The sequence below is a fragment of the Lepisosteus oculatus genome, chromosome 11 (assembly GCF_040954835.1).
Source record: "Lepisosteus oculatus isolate fLepOcu1 chromosome 11, fLepOcu1.hap2, whole genome shotgun sequence".
NCBI classification, from domain to species: domain Eukaryota; kingdom Metazoa; phylum Chordata; class Actinopteri; order Semionotiformes; family Lepisosteidae; genus Lepisosteus; species Lepisosteus oculatus.
This window is the reverse complement of record NC_090706.1, coordinates 15,280,137-15,300,456: the sequence shown is the minus strand read 5'-3', so window position 1 is coordinate 15,300,456 and position 20,320 is coordinate 15,280,137. Positions and strand designations below refer to the sequence as shown.

The window sequence follows — 20,320 nt, the reverse complement described above, 5'->3', positions numbered from 1 at the left end:
AAAGCTGTGTTCTCAACCCACAGATGGCCCTGAGATATCATGGTGTCCTCTCTGTGTTGCTGTGGAGGAGCATCGCAGTCTGCAGAGCAGTGTGAACTGTACAGCTGAGGGCAGCCCTCTCCCTCAGACCAGATGGGTCAAGGACGGACAGCAGATTGACCCCTCTGTCAAGCTGACCAGGACTGATGGAGGAGAGTTCACCTATGAAGCTACTAACACACAGGGGACTGTGAATCACACTGTGAACATCTCAGTTCAATGTAAGATTCAGCTTAAAATGCGTTTACTTCTTGCTATATTTTTTTCGCATTGAAACAAATATTACAACTGCAAATTATAGAAAGTAAGACACTCCTCCTATCCCAATTTACCTTTTGTCAGGAGAGCAGCAGAAATAACAAGATATTAACAAAATATGAGAAAAAATAGAAGTATCAAGGAAATTTAAAGAATGCAGGAAAAGGAGAATGGTGGTAAAATAAATGAATGTTGAATTTATATTATAAAAAAGAATAACAAAGTTAGGGAATTCAGTGCATTACTCAGCTTATGTGTCTTTTATTCTCTGGCACATCTTGATAAAGTCATGAGCTGGTGGAGAGCACAAACAGGACAAACAATAAATAATACAATAAATTATATATTGTACAACACACATTTCACAACTGCTATTTAAAAATATTTAGATGCCTGTGAGTTACAGAACCCTGCTTTGAGCTGCTTTCTGAATTAGGAATGCCTTGAAAGGTAGAGAAGGAACATGTCCTATTAAGTAAAAGGATCCAGGACTTAAACTTCTCTCTAATAAAGACGCTTAAAAAACCAATGGGAAGCCATTTCCCCATTCTGGCCAACGCATCACTAACCAAGGAGAGATGTCTTTTAGCCTGAGGCTTCCACAATATTGGAAAGCAGAATTTCCTGAAATAAACATGGCAGCAAACCCCTTTCATAAAGAGTACAGGTTCTCTTCCAGTATTCAGAATACCAGCACAGAATCTGGTTTCAAATCTGCTGAAGTAGGAATACTCTCACAGTGTCCAGTCTTCTACATTACCGCCCACAATGGTGATGCTACCTTCTTTCCATCCAGCCATCCATTGATCTGTCCTGGCTTGAGGCCTGCTTTGTCCCATTAGTCATCCTTATGGAGACGGGCTTAATGACCTCAGTCATAAAAGCACTGCTCACTGTTTCATTTTTGTATTTGAATAAGGCTGATTTAACCGTTTAACAGTGAATTATATTTGTCTGTGTTAACCATTAGCACCCCTCCTTTGATCATCTGTATCTGTCACCATGTTTACTTGCCTCCAGTCCCACGTGCAGCTCTATAAATGCATAAGACAATAATCATCATATTGAACCTACAGGATAGGTTAGATCTACGGGGGCGTTCATTTAATAAGCCCTCTGTGGTAAGAGTCATTCATTGGAAGGGTAGAAAGCAAGATCCCGTGGTGTGAAGTTGCAGACTCTGAGCTTTTGGGAATCGGTTTCCATTTGTGTTGAAAATAAAAATCCCAAATGATCCAAAAGATACCCCGTTCAACATTGTATCCTCCACCCACAGACGGCCCTGAGATCACAGGGTGTCTTCTCAGTGTTGACGTGGAGGAGCATCACAGTCTAGAGAGCAGTGTGACCTGTACAGCTGAGGGCAGCCCTCCCCCTGAGACCAGATGGGTCAAGGATGGACAGCAGATTGACCCCTCTGTCAAGCTGACCAGGACTGATGGAGGACAGTTCACCTATGAAGCTACTAACACACAGGGAACCATGAGCAAGAATATATCGATTACAGTTGTATGTAAGTAAGAGCTACTACAAGGCTGTTTTTGAAGTGGGGATGTGAGTTATCTACAGTAGAGTTATATAGTTATTACTCAACAGCACACCCTGTGATTTCCTGTTCCATGCTCTTAATGCTGAGGAGGGCAGCGGCTTGTGGTAACTGACACGGCTGGCACTTCCAGTAAGTCTTTGAGTAAACCACCATGCCCTTAACATAGAGCAACACTTGTGTATCTATTATTATTATTGTTGTTGTTGTTAATGATTTATTTATTTGACTGAAGCCTGTATCGAGACTGGCTTCCAAAATACATGATGTTAAAATACAATGCATCTACAAACTAATATGATAGAACTGTTTCTTAGAACTCATTGAAGAAAGATAAAATGCTGGTGCTTCATATTATGATGCAATGTGTGATGCCATTAAGTGAGAAAAATAATGGAAGAGACGTTGCCGACTCGGCCAGGTACAGCTGGAGCTGATGGTCTTTATGGGCTGGTTCCCTGAGCCCTGAGAAGGAAGCGGCAATTTCTTACAGATGAATCAGTCCATCAGACAGCTGAAGGCAGGCGACAGTCCAGAGAAGTGCAGAATTAAGGACGGGCAGAGAGTCGCTTCACTGATTTGAAATGTCTCACAAAGCTGTGTTCTCAACCCACAGATGGCCCTGAGATCACAGGGTGTCCTCTCAGTGTTGATATGGAGGAGCATCACAGTCTGCAGAGCAGTGTGAACTGTACAGCTGAGGGCAGCCCTCCCCCTGAGACCAGATGGGTCAAGGATGGACAGCAGATTGACCCCTCTGTCAAGCTGACCCGGACTCATGGAGGACAGTTCACCTATGAAGCTACTAACACACAGGGGACTGTCAGACACACTGTGAATGTTACAGTACAATGTAAGAATTTCCTTTAAAATCTAATTCCTCAGGATAGACGTGTTACAGACGCTGATGTGATTGCAAGACCTGTTGTCTACATTAGCTGCACCATTCTTAGCTGATATTCTTGAAGAGCTTCTGCAAGGGGCATCATAGTTATGAGAAATGCACTGAGTGCTTTTACCCATGCAGGAAAGAAGTCAGTTGTTTAATGCAGGAAAGAAGTTAATTGTTTTTCTTTGTGAGGAAATATAGTAGGGAGATGAATATCGGTGTTGCACAGTACACTGAAGCCCATTTAAAAACACTTTTTTAAGATTGAGAAAATAGCATGCAAAGAATCTGTAAAGATAAGCAATAAAGACTTGCCCAGTGTGATAAACTCAATATAAGTCTTTTTATGTGGCAGGGGATGAAATACAGATTTGACATGATCATACTTTTTTTCCCCCCCCCAGACAAACCAACTTTTGTTTCATTGAATAAAACCCATCTCTTTGCCAGCGGAGAAACAGTCATTTTAACATGCAGAGCTGAAGGCAGCCCATCCCCTCAATACCACTGGAATTATTCCAGAGGTCCTGACATAAAGACCATGACCACAGACAGCAAGTCTGAGATCACCATCGCTGCCGCCTCAGTTGGAGATGGTGGTCAGTACAAGTGCATCGCTACAAATTCTCTTGGGCAGGCGGTCAAGATATTCACCGTGATAGTGGAGGAGCAGGGTAAGGTGTTCAACATCTCCTTATAAAAACACAGTAACAGTGTGTTTGTACCTGTGTGATTCATTGGCTTCATTTTATCATTTTCCGCATCATTGTTTGCCAGATCCCTGCTTTGTTTTCTGTGTTTTACCATACTGTACTTTACTGGAACTACAATACTCGAAACGCGGAAGAGAAAGAAATTGAATGAAAAAATCTTTTCACTATTTTTTTAGTTTTAGAAACAAATCATTCGTTCATGATAACAATGGTATTTCATTTCTGTTTAAATTAGCAGAAGAAGGAAGAAATTTCCTGTATTGGTAACAGTATTTCATAACATTTCTTAAATTCTTCATGAATTGAAGGAAAGAAGTAGAACTTTGTGACGTATCGTAAGGGAGACTCCAAACCGGTTCCATTAATTTTAACCCAAAGTTTGATGTGCATCATTACTGTTCAAGTGACAGACTCCTTGTTAACTCGTATAATTTAAACATACCTACGAAGCGTTTCTTGCAGTTTTTAATTCCTGGAATTGAGTTATTGAGTTTGAATGGTCTTCAGTTTGCAGTCTAATAGTGTTTTTTTCTCTTTTGACAGATCACACTTTTATCTTCATTATTTCTATAGTAACAGCAATCATAATCCTGACTCTGCTACTGCTGCTCCTTTTCTACATCTTTCATGTTCACCAACACAGAAGGGGCAGATACTCTGTTATTGATCACCATGCCTGCGGAGGCAGACCGCATGGACCCATGGCCCAGAATGGAAATGCAGAAGTGAATATACCCCTTCAGGACTTAAGTCAAGCAAATCAACAAGCTAATGGCAGCACCTCTCCCTAGGACATTCGGAACCATGTGTGATCAGCCCAGGACCCCGCCAGACTAAACGTCACTGCTTAATTCCTTGATCAGGTTCTCAGACAGGCCTGGCTGCTCACTTCCAGGAGAGGGTTTGCTTAATGCTGAGGTGGAAGAGCTACTGAAAGATTTGTTTTTCTTTTTGTTTCTAATTTAATTCTATTGGGTTTTTTTTCTTTTTCTTAAGTCATCCGCCACAGTGTGTGAAAACCAACTGGATAAAGCTGTAGAGCAAACTGGAAATAGAAGAGGCAGCTACACAGTAATCTGGCGATAATGTGTCAGACTACAGTCAACAGAGTCCTGCAGGCTCCGAATCTCCAGCTAATTGCGATAGTAGATTCTCGGTCAGACCTGGTGGCAATGCGCTACACTGGGACACAGTGACCATTTTCTCTTCTAGAAATTCAGCATTGTTATTACTGGAGTTTCTCTTTAATTGTCTGGATTAGTGTGTCTCTGCAGGGCTGGTTTTCAACAATGAGAGAAATTCCAGTGGGGCAGAACAGGTGGTTTCGTACTCGGGCGCCTCTTGGCGTTTGAATCAAACTATGATCCTAACCAGCTCACCATCCTGATCCGCTGGCAATAGGAGTATTCTTTCTCAAAGGTCCTGGGCAAAGGAAAGGTGAATTGTCCTGCTTTTGGAAAGGTTGGCAAAGATCAGCGTTAGGCTCTTTGTGTTTATACCTCTGAAATGGTCTGGAAAAGAGTTTGTTTCTCCTGAAAGAAAGAGAGATCTTGCTCTCTGTCTGTGGAGCAGAGCAAGGGTGGGGTGGAATGACCTGATGTGCTGTAGGATGTGATTATTTCTGCCATTACATGGGTCTATATAAAATGTTTCCTCTTGTAAATATAAGGCCTTATCCTGATTATTTGTAACTATTTGGAAGCAACGTTTTCTGTTTTTGTTTAAAGCTAATGCACTCTGTTTTCAAAGAGAATTTATTTGATAGAAAATAAATTTTACTTTTGCTTTTCATGGATAAGAACTGATTCTTGTAAAATGTGATTAAATGTTATTTTTTTCCTTCTGATTTTTTTTTATTTAATTGATCTTTGAACCTGCTCATCCTGGAAAGACCCTCGCTCGGGTTTTGTAAGATGGAGTCTGGGTTTTTTCACTCACCACGATTGGCATTTCTCCCCTGGTGGCGCCCCCTAGTGGGGTTCAGCTGAGATTAATCGGCTGGGGAACTCTTGGCTTTCCAGCCCGCAGTGGTGCCGACAGGTTGTCAGTGAGAGATGCACCGCTCTAGTCAGTGCTGATGTAACAGGGCCCAAACATCCTGAACCTGTTACAGACAATGATGCTAGATGTAGCCAGCAGCCATATCACTCTGCAACTCCCAACTGGCAACCCGCTGAAGCTCAGCAGATGTGAGCCTGGTCAGTACCTGGATGGGAGACCTCCTGGGACGCCGTCCTTCAGAAGAGATGTAAAACCGAGGTCCTGACTCTCTGTGGTCATTAAAAATCCCAAGGCGTTTCTCCTAATAATCCCCATCTATGAATTGGTTTCATTATTCTGCTCTCCTCCCCACTAATAGCTGATGTGTGGTGAGTGTAGTGGCGCACTATGGCTGCTGTCGCATCATCCAGGTGGATGCTGCACATTGGTGGTGGTGGAGGGGAGTCCCCATTACCTGTAAAGCATTTTGAGTGGAGTGTCCAGAAAAGCAGTATATAAGTGTAAGCAATTATTATTATTAGATACCCTGACTGGCTGGAGCTCTTGCAGTGGAAGGAAACCCAGTCAGTCAGGTGGCATAGCGGAGGGCCCGAACAGAGCTGCGCCCGTCATGCCAACTACCCTTGCAGGTGCTCTGCAGGTCCCTGCACGTCAAATAGCGAATGGCTCAGCTGTTTGGCTCGTTGGAGGAGCAAGGGGGCACCTCCCGCTTTCTTGAACAGGTAGGTGATTGAGTCAAGGCCTGAAATCCAGGTGGTGGGTAAAGAATGATAAAGAGTCCATGATTCTGTGGTGCAGGTTTGTGTAGATTGGACTTGGCGAAGCTTGAGGTTTTGAAGCTTGTCTTCCATGTGGTAACCCCCCTGTTCTGAAATTTGCAGGCCTGCGTAGCACACAGCGTTCCAGGAAATAACATTGCAATTCACAGTAGCTGGAATTTACGGATTGGTCTTTTCAGCGCTTAATCAGATTTTCCAGATTCATTTTAACCGTGTTTGTAACCGTGAGCCTGAAGTATTTTAAAGTCAAAGTCCAAATACAATCTTGAGAAAGAAAAGAGCAATGAAATGTAGTCTTGGCTAAGAAATCATGTTTTTACATCCCATGCCTAAAGTTACAGCACTCTGAGACAGAGCCATACAAGTTAACATTAAATAATTAAAACATTTATAATTTCAGCCTACTTTGTAGTAAAGAGGCAAGACACAAACCAGGCAAGAAGCACATTGTAGACTCAGTTTTGATAAAAACAACCATAAAGACAACCATATTCGCACTGTATTTCTATAAGTATCCATCGTTAAAGAGAAATGAAAGTTTAGGATTTCCGTTCCTACACTGTTTGGAAATATTTCACGCTTAATTTCACTTCCCACTTTTTACAGTTATTACAGAAATCCATGGGTGTGAACTAGCACACCTCCCCAGCACACACACTGCAATATGTTTTGGGCATCTTTATTCGGAAATAGAAAAGGAGAAATAGATTTTGCCCAGGAGCAAGAAGCAGTAGAAATCATTGTGTGAGGGTTTGGTTTTCAAGGAGTGAAGGAACCACTTTTCTGATCATTTCTCTAGAAAGTAGAAGTTACAAATCCCTCAGGGGTCATTTCCTACTGGAAACTTGTGTTTGTGTGCTGATACCACACTGTTTGTTCATGCGTTGGATGCTGGCTCCTAAAATAGCACTTGCCTTTATGACTTATTTCCGGTTTTATCTGTGAGATAAAATAAAGTCTCTTCGATGTACATTCCTTTAGAAACTGACAGCGGGCTTAGAGGCTCACCCAGGTTCGAGGTGCAAACTGGAACTATTGAAATTACTTGAGAATTAAAATTACTTAAATACAAATCGTACGCTTCTCCTGAAAGCAATCGACTTTGTTCGGCAAATAATTATTTTTTCAACTAATGAAGACAGAAAAACTGCGGAAATAACGACAGAAATGAGGGGTCATGCTTGCTGGATTTGGGGTATCGTCATGCTGTCTCTCTCTGGCTGTGGTAAGTACATGTTTAGGTTCACCGTGAAAGAAAGTACCAGCAGCTCCTGCAAGGACACAAAACAGCGAGGAGATGCAACCTTCAAAACTGGGGATACCAATGCTATTGGCATTGCATGTCTCGGTCCTTGGTTCGATTCTGGCCCCACCCATGAGGAATCTGTCTGTTGTCCTGTGTGCGTGTGGGATTTCTCGAAATGCTGCAAGCTCCCGAAGACCAGAACTGGTCTGAAGTGTCGTTGGTGTCTCTACTGTCCCTGTGTGTCTGTGTGCACCCTGTGAGTAAGTGTTGTCCCCTCCAGGGTGCTATCCTGTCTTGCGCTGTTTCCAAGGTAGGCTCTGTGACCTTTACCTGGAATAAGCAGCTTTCTGGTGATGAATGGATGGTTCTTACTAGGCTGCCAGTGCTTTGTTATTGGCTGTGTAGTTCAAGTAAGTACATGGTATTTACAGAATCCATGTTGTCTTTTCCACTAGGAACCAAAGTGGCAAAACTTTGTAGAGGGGTAGTGGGTAAGGCTCAGGGCTTGTAACTGGACAGCTGTGGGTTTAAGTCCCAGGTGAGACCCTGCAACATGTTTTCACTAAATTTACACCATTTAGTAATTAGTGGCAAAGCAGTGATACAGGAGGAGCTTTTTTTACTTGGGTATCGTATCCAAGCATTAGAAGGTTCCACATGAAGAAAAATGTCTTCTAAATGCAGAGATCATTTATGTGAGCAATATTTGATTATACATTTACAGAGGTTGTTGTCCTCCTGATGTTGATGAATGCATTGCTGAAAAGGACTTTAGGGTAACAGGACTATCAGGACTTGACACCTTTGAGATTCTGAGCAGTTTTTCCCGGTCTGATGGAGGCCATGTGGATTGGAGGGAAATAGTGTCACGCAAGGCTCTGCAGGTGCCAGGGAGCCTGTGCAGCACTGAGATGCTTCCCCACACTCTTATCCCTCGTCTTACTAAAGACCATTGCAGAAGTGTTTTCTTCTTATTTACTTGGAACTAATTAGGAATGTTAAATGACAAAGCTAACAGCACACTAAGCAGAACACTGCAAAATAAAAAAAAAGCATGAAGAGAATAACATTCTCATGCATTTTCAACCAGCTTGTCCTGGTGTGCTTTGTGCTGTGAGATCATGAGGCTCTTCAAAACAGTCTGGTTTATCTTTTATGGGGGTACTGGTCTCTAAAAGAATGTAGTTTCTACTGCAGGAGCTGTCCCAGAGTGTCCGCTTGAGATCAGCCCTCAGAGAGCTGTGGTGAGATATGGGGACCCAGTGACAGTGAACTGCACTGCAACACAGACACCCAGAGGAATGGGCTGGGAGGCTCCAGTTGGGTCTACAGGCATGAGAAAGGATGTCCAGTCTGTCATCTGGAATGTCAGCAGTCTGACTTATTGGACTGCAGAGCCTAAGTGCTTCGGAAACTTCAACACTGAGCCCAGGCAGTGCAGGAAGAATCTCAACATCAGGCTGTACAGTGAGTAGAGTTTTCTAATTCATGTACTCACTGCACAGTGAGTCACTTTCATTTCCTTTCCTCACAAACACAAAGTGTTAAACCACCATCTCATTAAAAACGCACCATAAATGTCGCATTAAGTTTGTTTTCTCTTCAGATGACCATTCCAGCTATCACGCTAGGGTTCTGATTTAAGCAGTTAAAGCGGTAAATGAACGATTGAGAAGGAACAGCGTTCTGGTTGTTTGCTGGCCATGTCTTTGAATCAGAAGTTAACGTTAAATATTAACTCGGTTCGCCTTACTGTTTTGCGAGAACCTTTCATACTGGACGTATTGCAAAAATGCATTTCCGGAGTAAAGCTCCAGACAGGGTTTGGTGCCCCCGTGTGGCCCAGCCCGGCGTCGCACGTTTCTTTTGTTGTCGTGTAGCCACACGGAAGAGATACAGATACAGCAAATACAGCTGGAGGCACAAAACACACTCACAGTGAAATAAAAGTGCGGAACCTCTGGTCATATTACCTACCCCTGTATAGGTCTTATTTCAGTCTGGAATATTTTGCTAATACAGTTTTAGTATCGCAAAATTACAGTAAAACTTTCAGTGAATGCTCAGTTAGTTGGGCATAGATGTCCTCTGATAACCTTAGCTGGCCCTGCGGCAGTGCAGACTATATGCACTCTTGACATCCGTGCGTGTCGTTTGCAGCGATCTGATGTGTAGGATCTGTTAAGAGTGGCCTTTAAAATGTTGGAAAGTGCAAAAGTTGGAAACTAAATGTGCATCATTTTCCGCATCATTTTCTTTAAAAACAATCTATTTTTTACTATCTTTGCAGAGTACCCAGACAGTGTGTCCATCAACTCTGGGAGTCCAGTGGTCCAGATGGTGGAGGGGAGACAGTACCAGCTGCAGTGTGAGGTCCAGAACATCGTTCCTGTTCAGTACCTCACTGTGAACTGGTACAGAGGACAGACACTGATTCACAGTCAGACCTTTTCTCACAACACTACTAGAACACCTGTGAATGTGTCTGCGGCCCTCCTGTTCACCCCTGACAGAGCTGACAATGGACAGCAGCTCACCTGTGAGGCAGAGCTCAACCTGGGACCAGAAGGACCACAGCCCCCTCCTGCAAAGCAGTCTGATCCTCTCCTCATCACTCTGAAAGCCTTGAGGTCTATTGGACTGTGTAGGTTTATACAGTCCTACTGTACATGCTGTTTCCTGTGCTTTATCTCAGTCTCTGCATAGCTGCGTAGCAAGGGTGGGAGTTCAATTGGTAGCAGGAGTAAAACTGCAGTTTTTATATTACTCTGGCCTCCTGGTGTCAAGGCGGTTGTGCAAGTTGCTAGTCGGTAATATCTCTGCTGGTAATATCTGTTAATTACATCTCTGAATGATTCACTTGTATTCAGTCACATTAACTGGACAGCGATTTTGAAGTTCCTTGCGAAATAGCCCCTAAAAATGATTTTGACATGTCTATTGGATACACATAATACTTCCAAGTTTGTAAGTGACTAGTGTCCTGAAGTAACAATGATCATATGTGTGGTTTCACTTCTACAGAAGTCCAGATTTCATCTAACACCCAGGATGGGTAGCAAGTGTGACAACACCTCTTTCACGCTTTTCTTTAAACCCAGCAATGGCGAAACCGTAAAGTTAAGGATCTTTTCGATATAACCCAAGCAACAAAATCTGCCCATTACACTGCTGCAGTCTAGCGATAAAGTTTTGGAGATTTTCTGTTCAGACTCTTATTATCTCTGTATCTGTCATGATCTCCTTCTTCAACATTTCAGGCGGAGGGTGAGACTGTGCAGTTTGCAATGTGTTTATTAATTAATTAATGGTCTGTACAGATTGACTGGCACTCCAGCGTCAAATTGATTTCTGTTGGAACACTGGATTTTCCTCCTTGTATCGTAACAACTGTGTCCTATATCCTCAATCCACAGATGGTCCTGTGATCACTTGTCCTCCCAGCGCCACTGTGAAAGAGGGTCAGAGTCTCGAGAGCAGTGTCCCCTGTACAGCTGTGGGAAACCCTCCCCCTGACACCCAGTGGTTGATAGAGGGCCAAGAGCTTGAGCCCGATGAGCCCCTGTCCAGGAGAGATACTGGACTCTTCACATTTGAAGCTGAAAATAGATACGGAAAAGTGACACAGGATGTGGACGTTACTGTGATCTGTACGTTGCTTCTTAAATTCTAAATCAAGTGTGGCCGACTGTAAATGTTCCCTGCCTAGACACAAAGAAACCATACTTTTTTATATTCATGCTTTCGTAAATCAAAGGAAGAAAACAGAAACTGAGATACTGTCCTAATTTAAAGGCTTGAGTGGAGACGAGATGGAACAAAAGAGATGTTGTTGACTCAGCTGGAGCTGATGGCCTTTATGGGCTGGTTCCCTGAGCCCTGAGAAGGAGGCAGAAATTTCTTACAGATGAATCAGTCAATCAGACAGCTGGAGGCAGGCGACAGTCCAGAGAAGTGCAGAATTAAGGACAGGGAGAGAAGCGCTTCACTGATTTGAAATGTCTCAAAAAGCTGTGTTCTCAACCCACAGATGGCGCTGAGATCACAGGGTGTCCTCTCAGTGTTGATGTGGAGGAGCACCACAATCTGCAGAGCAGTGTGACCTGTACAGCTGAGGGCAGCCCTCCCCCTGAGACCAGATGGGTCAAGGATGGACAGCAGATTGACCCCTCTGTCAAGCTGACCAGGACTGATGGAGGACAGTTCACTTATGAAGCTACTAACACACAGGGAACTGCGAGCCACACTGTGACGGTAGAAATTAGATGTAAGTTTTCCCACAATATCTAAAAGTCAGGACGTACATATTACTGTTGTTAAATATGTATAAGCTAAAATAAGGTTGTTTTAAGAGGTAAAAGAGGTAATTGAAAAACTTTTCTTGAAATTGGGTGTAAGGTATTTACAGTAAGGCAAAAATACTCTTATGAGTAATGCAGCTTGTGATTTCCTGTTCCGTGCAGTTATTGCTGAGGAGGACAATGGGGTGTGTGAACTGAAATCACACTTTGCTCTTAAGTCTTTGAGTAGACCACCAGGCTCTGAACATGGGGCTACACTCATATATCTCTTATTTAACATTCAGTATTATTGTTACTGTATTGGCTAAAGCCTGTATTGAGGCTGGCTTTCAAGAATACATGATAAAATACAATATATCTACAAGCAAACATAATAAAACTGTTTCTGAAAATGTAATTGAAAATGCTGAAAATGCTTTTGATTTCATGCAATGTAATTAAAATACACTTAATACTGAATATATCATTCTTGTTTTTCTGCAGACAAGCCTCAGTTTGTCCAGTCTACTGAAAGTCTTTCCCTTGCGGCTGGAGGATCAGTGGTCTTGAACTGCAGCGCTGAAGGGAGCCCACTTCCTCAATACCACTGGAGGTACCTGGAAGCTCCTAACGTACAGGACAGCAGCACAGGAGGATGGTCTGTGGTCAACATCACTGCAGCCACACCTGAAAACAGTGGCCAGTACACCTGCACGGCCAGGAACTACCTCGGAGACACGACCAGGGCCTTCACACTGACCGTGAGGGAGGACGAGGAAGGTAATGGCAAATGATAAATGCCAGAAAGTTCGCATGTCAGTGGCAGACCTGAAAGGCCATGTTTTAATTCAGGGGCAAGTGAGTGATGGGTCCTCAGTGAGAGTGGGGAGTTGTGCCAGTGTGTTGGCTGGAAAGGAACAAGTAGAGGTTAATTCGCACAGCTCAAGAGACACTGCAACCGAGACATTATTTTCATCTTTCTTTTTAGTTTTCAGCATGGAATCAACCTCTAGTTGTTCCTCTATTGGACGTTTCACCACAGTCTGAAAGGCTGCAACATTAAAGTATAATGTCACTGACTGCAGGCACGTACGCTTTTAGCAACATTTATTTTAGACTGTTAATTTCTGGAACCACAGAATTTTCAGCACTAGCAGCATCTTTATCAGGACTCATTTTGCTCTTGAACCTGTTACACCCCAGAATGGGATGGCACCCCCTGGAGCCTGGCCAAGTGCCAGTTCTCCCAGCACAGGAGGCCTGACCCTTTGGCATAGGGGGAACCACAGCTCTGAGATGTGTCACACTCCTCACACTTGCAGCACATATAGGTTCAGGATTACCCCCACAAAACAAACAGCATCACATGCACATTTTATTTTAATAGCATTTTTGCCTGATTTATTGTTCTTTTGGCAGATCACAGCTCCTTCGATCCGATACTTATTGGGACAGTGACAGCGGTGTTGCTCCTCGTTCTAGTCGCAATAATATTTTTTACTATTTGCTTACTGTGTAAGAGATGTAGTTGAGCCAGAGAAGGCTCAGAACCCAAAGGGGGGAAAAGAAAGGTACAAAATGGATCATCAGAAACCAAGCCCTTTGTGGGATTTCTCTCCATCCAAAGGCAGCCTCACCCAGAGGGCCTCTGGGATGGCGGCTTCGTCATGGATTAAATCTCCAGTGAGCTGCCTGAGGTCTATTGCTGAAAACTGGGCTGGAATTTCCTATTTCCTTCCGTCACCGGGACTGGCCTTTCCCTGCAGAACTGCTCCACTGCCAGAGAACCAGTCCTGCATTTCCCAGAGTGCAGCAGTGCACTTTCCCGCGCATGCGGCACCCTTAGCCCAGCCCATCCTCCTGAGCCCAGGCTGCCGCATGAGGAGGATGACAAAGGAAGAAGAAGAAGAAGAACCAGGGACAATGGAAGAGGTGAAACAGAGCTAGGATTAGTGAGCTGGCGGGTGGCTCGGCTTCCTTTCTTATTTATCTCCGGGACTCTTCCTTGGCTGGTTACGGAGAGGGAACAGAGATCTGGGGAAAGGGAAGTCGCTGGCTTCTCAATAAAGATGCCCGTTACAGGAAGCAAGAATCGGACAGACCTGCTTGTGGCTGGGGCCGGTGGGGTGGCTTCACTGGGGGGATGACCTAATGTAGTGTGACTGGCAGGAGACCCGCCCTCCACTGGCATCCAGAAACATCTTTCATCCTGTTACAATTTAATCTCTTCCATATTCAAAATCGATTTCATGCGTTTGAAATTTCATTAAAAAGTTTCTCTCGCTCAGAAATGAGTATATTTCAGCTCGATTAGAAAGATGGAGAAACAATGTGACATCTCACGAGCTTTACGGCACTTTTCTGTGCTTTTATTGTGATTTTACTGAGATTTACTGCATTTGGCTGTGTTTTCTCATGAGGCCAGCGCATTTTACTGCATTGTGCTCTGCTTTTACCACAGTAATACCACGATAAATATTTATAAGAGCAGGAGCAGTGCTACATGCTCCAGTGCATCTGTTTGAGCATGGTGAAAAAACGATGATACAGTTACTCTGAGTGGGGTAAATACAGCTGGGCTGGGCGCTGTGTAGGCAGCTTAAACAATTAGTAGAAGATTCACATATAATTTAATCACAGGGGTATCAGACTTCATTCCTGAATGCCCAGCATCATCTGGGATTTGTAGCAACAGTGCTCTGTTACATAGCTGGTCTAATTAATGAAATAATAATGCTTCTAACCAGGCTCCAAGTGTTTTACAGGGAAGTGTTACATTAATAAAATGAGTGGTGTGGGAAATCTACTGCAAAAGATCTTAAATATACAGTAACCTCTCTATACAGTACAGTATGTGTAACTAAGAAAATGGTTAGGTCAACTGTTTAATTGTTTAATTGACAACAGAGGGGCTACTGAACCCATGTTTCTATAAGGGGCCCTGTGATGCAGATTAACAGACTGCTTTCTGTGATTTCTCTGGCCTCCCCCCCCGCTGCCCAGCAACTCTACCGTCAGAGGCCAGAGTGACACAGTGTGGTTTCCGGTTTACTGGAGAAAATTAGAATTCAAGCGTTCCTGAATGTCAAGCTTCAACTTCAACTTACAAAAAAAACAAAATAAAAGAGAGATCGTCTAACTGAAATGTTATTGTTTTCTTAAATAAAGTATGTGACCTCTACCTAATTTGTTCAGTGACAAAAAATGTATTTAGTTAATTTTAGGTGGCATGAGAGGAGAAAAAATACAACGTTGACTGTAAGGGATCTTGTCCTTGAAAATTCAAAGAGAAAATGATTTCAGTTTTGACAGCACTTGAATGCAGATCATCTCTTCAGAGCACGTTTCACCCCCCCATTATCTTAAAGTAACCGTAAAACCAAAGCAGATGCTAGCTAGGGTGTGATTGATGAAGAACATTGCAGCCACGTTTCTCAAATTCACAGAAAAACAGCCGTAGAGCTTTCATTTTCATTTTCAAGCGCCACAAAATAAACTAAAAAAACCCACAGTATAACTTCCTTTCACACAACGTTTTCCACTCCCACAATTCTCTGTTCTTTCGTTGGTGCTTGTTTTAAAACGGAAGCTACATATTCAAGGCCCACATTCTACACTCGAATGTATTCCTCCCTGAAGCCAAAGCTGTTTTTCCTTTCTTGAACTCATAATTAATAAAACAAAGAGAAAACAATTCCAGAATGACTGTCGCCTTCCTGGGCCTTTTCGTCCTCTTCTCTAGTGGCTGTGGTAAGTGAAGCTCCAGGCTGAGTTTGTGTAGCACATTTTTTCGCTTTCACTTTAGGTCCTTAAAAAGAGCTGTCTTTCCTTAAGTGTGTTGTGAAAGGTATGTCAGTGTCCCCTGTCCACGTACAGACACAGAGCAGTTGTGAACGGATTGTGTTATGAAATTTATTCGGTCCACTTTTAACTTTGAGCTGTGAGCCTTCAGGTGTATACTGGGCCAGACGTGGTGATTGTGTCTTAAATGTGCGATATCGTTTGTTATTTCTGGGTTGGATACCTTCGCTTTGTGGCTGTAATTTCTTGTCTGCGAGGCAATACAGCCCAGCCTTCTTTGTGACTCCTGGTTCACCTCTATTCTGCCATGAGTCAGTCGGACCATGTAAAATTAAACTAAAAAAAATAAATACAGATTTTTGGGTTTCATTGGTTAAATTTAAGCAGCCTGCAAAGTAAACTATTTTTGATCTGACCCTATAGCCTTCTATTTCACAATTGGTAATTACTAGTTGCACTTATATTGCACATTTCGAGGTATCCCACACTGTGTAGAGTAGTGTAGGAACCACTCCAACCTTCATCCTGCCTCTGTACTGAGGAGACCAGGAGGAGACGAGAGAATGAGGAGGAAAAAATAAATGTATTCATCCAAAGAATGGCACCTCCCACTGCAGTGTCCCTGGTCACCATACTGGGGCAATGCTTTGGAGATTCTGGGCCTCAGGGAAGAGTGCCACATGCTGGTCCTGCTAAGTCAGCAGTACCAACTCTCTTACTGAGCTGCCAATGGCTCATTGTGGTTAAAACTAAAGGTCTTTTTGTTTTGCAGGAGCTGTTCCAGACTGTCCGCTTGAGATCAGCCCTCAGAGAGTTGTGGTGAGATATGGGGACCCAGTGACAGCGAACTGCACTACAACACAGACAGCCAGAGGAATAGGCTGGGAGGCTACAGTTGGGTCTACAGGCATGAAAGCAGATGTCCAGTCTGTCACCTGGAATGTCAGCAGTCTGACTGATTGGACTGCAGAGCCTAAGTGCTACGGGAACTTCCTTACTGAGCCCAAGCAGTGCAGGAAGAATCTCAACATCAGTCTGTACAGTGAGTAGCCTTTTATAATTGTTGTGAATTGAAACTGTTGCTTGTCGTCTTGAAGAATGACAGGGCTGGGATAGTTCCATGCTATCCAAAGCATGCATGTATTTTTAAAGATGAAGTTTAAGTTAGATGTGTAAAATGATTTCCTGACTGAAGCAGTTAAAATGGTCACTGAGTGATTACTGGATGTTTGCTGGGGACCTGATTAATAATAATAATATAATTATAATAAACTTTATTTTATATAGCGCCTTTAAAGGTGGCTTCTCAAAGCGCTTTACAGGATGACAACAACAATAAATAAGGAGAATACACAAGGTAAGACACAATTACAATACACAATTACAACAATACAACAATTACAAAAGAGGAGTCCGTGGATGGTGGTACTAAGAAGAGCAGAGGGGTGAAGAATGGAACCAGTTAAGTAAAGGCTTTTCTGAAGAAGAGGGTTTTGAGTCTGGCTTTGAAGGAGTTTAGAGAAGGTGACTCTCCGATATCCTTGGGGGCAGAGTTCCAGAGCTTGGGGGCATAACAGGAGAAGGCCCTGTCACCCATACAATGTAGACGGGCTTGGGGGACAGTAAGGAGGGCAGAATTTGAAGAGCGGAGGTTGCGAGGTGGGGAGTAGGGTGATAATAGTTCAGACAGGTACAACTACCCCCGACTGTCCACTTCAGTTTATTACAAACCCACGGATTCACACAGCTACCTCCTCTACAGCTCATTTCACCCCAACCACACTAAAAACTCTCTTCCTTTTTCACAGTTCCTTAGGTTACGACGACTATGCAGCGTCGACATCGACTTCGAGAACCAAGCCCTCGAAATGTACTCCTTTTTTATCAACAGAGGATATCCCAGCAGTGTGATTGACAGGGCCCTTGCCCGAGCCAAAAACACCCCCCGGACCTTAACCGCTTTTACCGCAGGATCCGTCTCAGAGCACATTTTGCCGACAATTCCTCTTCACAGGCAGCTGATAACAACCCGGTTATTGATGTCATTAACAACATCCCAAACAGAGTTGTTGGACTCCCTCCTCTGGCCGTTTTCCACCAGTTTATTATTTCATCAGCCAATGCACTAATCAAGCTCCCAAGGCACTCTCTACACCCAGTAAACATAGGTCTAACCTCACCCAAGGAGAAAATCAGGCGCTCCAGTCTCTCCGCAACAGGGATGATATCGTCATCAAACCAGCGGACAAAGGAGGTGCTGTTGTGGTGTGGCGTAAGGATCTATATATCTTTGAAGCCTCTAGACAACTAACTGACACTTCTGCCTACCTCCCTCTCCAACAGGACCCTACCACTGACTACCAAAAGGAAGTGGTATCCACCATTTCCCTTCTTATCAGCAGTAACGAGCTCCCCCAGGAGGCGAACCGGCTCATCATGGAACATCCACAGGTATCTCAATTTTACGTCCTCCCCAAAATCCACAAACCGGACACCCCTGGACGCCCCATCGTATCAGCATGTAACTGTCCAACTACTTACATCTCAGCCTTTCTCGACAGCCTCATGAGACCGCTGGTTGAAGATCTTCCCTCATACATCAAAGACACCAACCACGCGCTCCAACTTTTCAATGATTTCCAATTTCAGGGTACCGAATGCCACATTTTTACCATGGACATCACATCTCTGTACACCGTCATTCCCCATAATGACGGCCTTACAGCACTCAAGCACACACTGGACAAACGCACAGTGCTTGATCCACCCACCCATACCCTGGTACGCCTTGCAGAATTGGTCCTCACACTGAACGCATTCTCTTTCAATAATCTTTTTTACCAACAGGTCAGTGGAGTTGCCATGGGCACCAGAATGGGACCCAGCTATGCCAACATTTTTGTCGGCTGGGTAGAAGAACGCTTCTTCGCTTCCTACACTGGCTATGTCCCTGACCTCTACAAACGATATATTGATGACTGCGTCGGTGCCGCCACATGCTCCAACGATCAGCTTGAGTTCTTCCTGCACCACTTCACCAACTTCCACCCGTCCCTCAAATATACAGTTAACATATCTTCCACCACCCTTCCGTTTCTAGACATCCACTTGTCTATCAACTACCCCCGACTGTCCACTTCAGTTTATTACAAACCCACGGATTCACACAGCTACCTCCTCTACAGCTCATTTCACCCCAACCACACTAAAAACTCTCTTCCTTTTTCATAGTTCCTTAGGTTACGACGACTATGCAGCGACGACATCGACTTCGAGAACCAAGCCCTCGAAATGTACTCATTTTTTATCAACAGAGGATATCCCAGCAGTGTGATTGACAGGGCCCTTGCCCGAGCCAAAAACACCCCCCGGACCATCAACCCGATCAGGATCTGCCGCAGTAACAACCGCATTCCCTTGGTGCTTCCTTACCACCCTAACACACTTCCTATCCCCAGGACCATTAACCAGAACTTTTCCATCCTACAGGTTGATCCCTCCATTGGGGCCCTCTTTTCTGATCGCCCTATCATCTCATATCGCCGACCACCTAATCTGCGTAACCTCCTTGTTCACAGCTCCCTTGACCGCCCTCAACAACCATCCACACCAGGCACTTTCCCTTGCAACAGAGCTCGCTGTATCACCTGCAAGTACACAGCCACCACCACACTCATTCAAGGCCCCTCAGGACAATTCCGGATCACCCAGACAGCATCTTGTACCTCCAGCAACCTTATTTACTGTATCTCTTGCAGTAAATGCCCAGCCATCTACATTGGAGAAACAGGAAGGAGACTCGGAGACCGCTTCAGAGAACACGTTAGGGCTGTGAAGATTAAAGATCTCTCCAAGCCCATTGTTTCTCATTTCACCTCTGACGGCCACGACCACACTAATCTCTCCGTCTGTGTTCTCAAAGACGGTTTTCCGAACTCGTACATCAGAAAGACCACCGAAACTAAAATTATTCTGCAGTTAGGATCACACATTCTCCATTCCCTTAACGACAGATTACTGTTCTTTTAAATTTTCTCCATTCATTGGAAGTTTCATTTCACACCTCTCTGCACCCATTCTGACTTCACACCTCTTGATTGGCCTCACTTTCTGTCCCCTGCTCCCGCCTCTCACTCCTCCTCCCTCCCAACCTTTGTTCTCCCGCTACTTTACCTTTGCCTACTGCCCTGTCTCTCTCACACCTGAAGAAGGCTCCACGGCCGAACAGTTAATGATAGCATAGGGCGTAGTCTTGCGATATTTCTAAGGTGAAAAAAAGATGTTTTGACAGTATGCTGCACATGTGGGTTGAAATTTAAGCCAGAATCGAATATAACCCCAAGGTTTTTCAATTTTGATTGAAGCTCAAGTACAGAGCCATCTACAGAAAGGGTTACAGGACTGGCTTTACGAAGTTGATGGGGGGTACCAATAAGCATGACTTCAGTCTCGTCGCAGTTAAGATGAAGGAAGTTTTGAGTCATCCAAATTTTTATGTCAGAGATGCAATTAGATAGAATAGAGACAGCCACATCAGTGTCAGGTTTGGTATGGATGTATATTTTAATATCGACAGCATAAAAATGAAAGCTGAGGCCATGTGATCTTAAAAGCTGACCAAGAGGGAACATGTAAATGATGAAGAGCAAGGGGCCCAGTATTGAGCCCTGAGGGACACCAGACTTAACAAGACTGATTTCAGACCTGTACTCATTAAGAGAGACAAAGTGACAGCAATCAGTGAGGTAAGATTTGAACCATTTGAGGG

At 43.9% G+C, this 20,320-nt stretch overlaps 1 protein-coding gene across 7 annotated transcripts in view; it reads left to right on the top strand.

Annotated features, from left to right (window-relative positions):
* The window catches only part of LOC102684529 (vascular cell adhesion protein 1), a 50,476-nt gene that overhangs the window by 9,671 nt on the left and 20,485 nt on the right, over positions 1-20,320 (top strand). For 4 of the 7 annotated variants that reach the window (XM_069195770.1, XM_069195765.1, XM_069195767.1 and 1 more), the window contains exons 5-8: positions 10,888-11,121; positions 11,502-11,738; positions 12,256-12,531; positions 16,325-16,594. In XM_069195770.1, the coding sequence (XP_069051871.1) occupies positions 10,888-11,121; positions 11,502-11,738; positions 12,256-12,531; positions 16,325-16,594 (1,017 nt within the window). Of the gene's footprint in view, positions 1-7,088; positions 7,451-8,668; positions 8,939-9,761; positions 10,116-10,887; positions 11,122-11,501; positions 11,739-12,255; positions 12,532-16,324; positions 16,595-20,320 lie in introns of those variants that run through there. The other 3 variants (XM_069195766.1, XM_069195768.1, XM_069195769.1) reach the window with 3 other exon arrangements.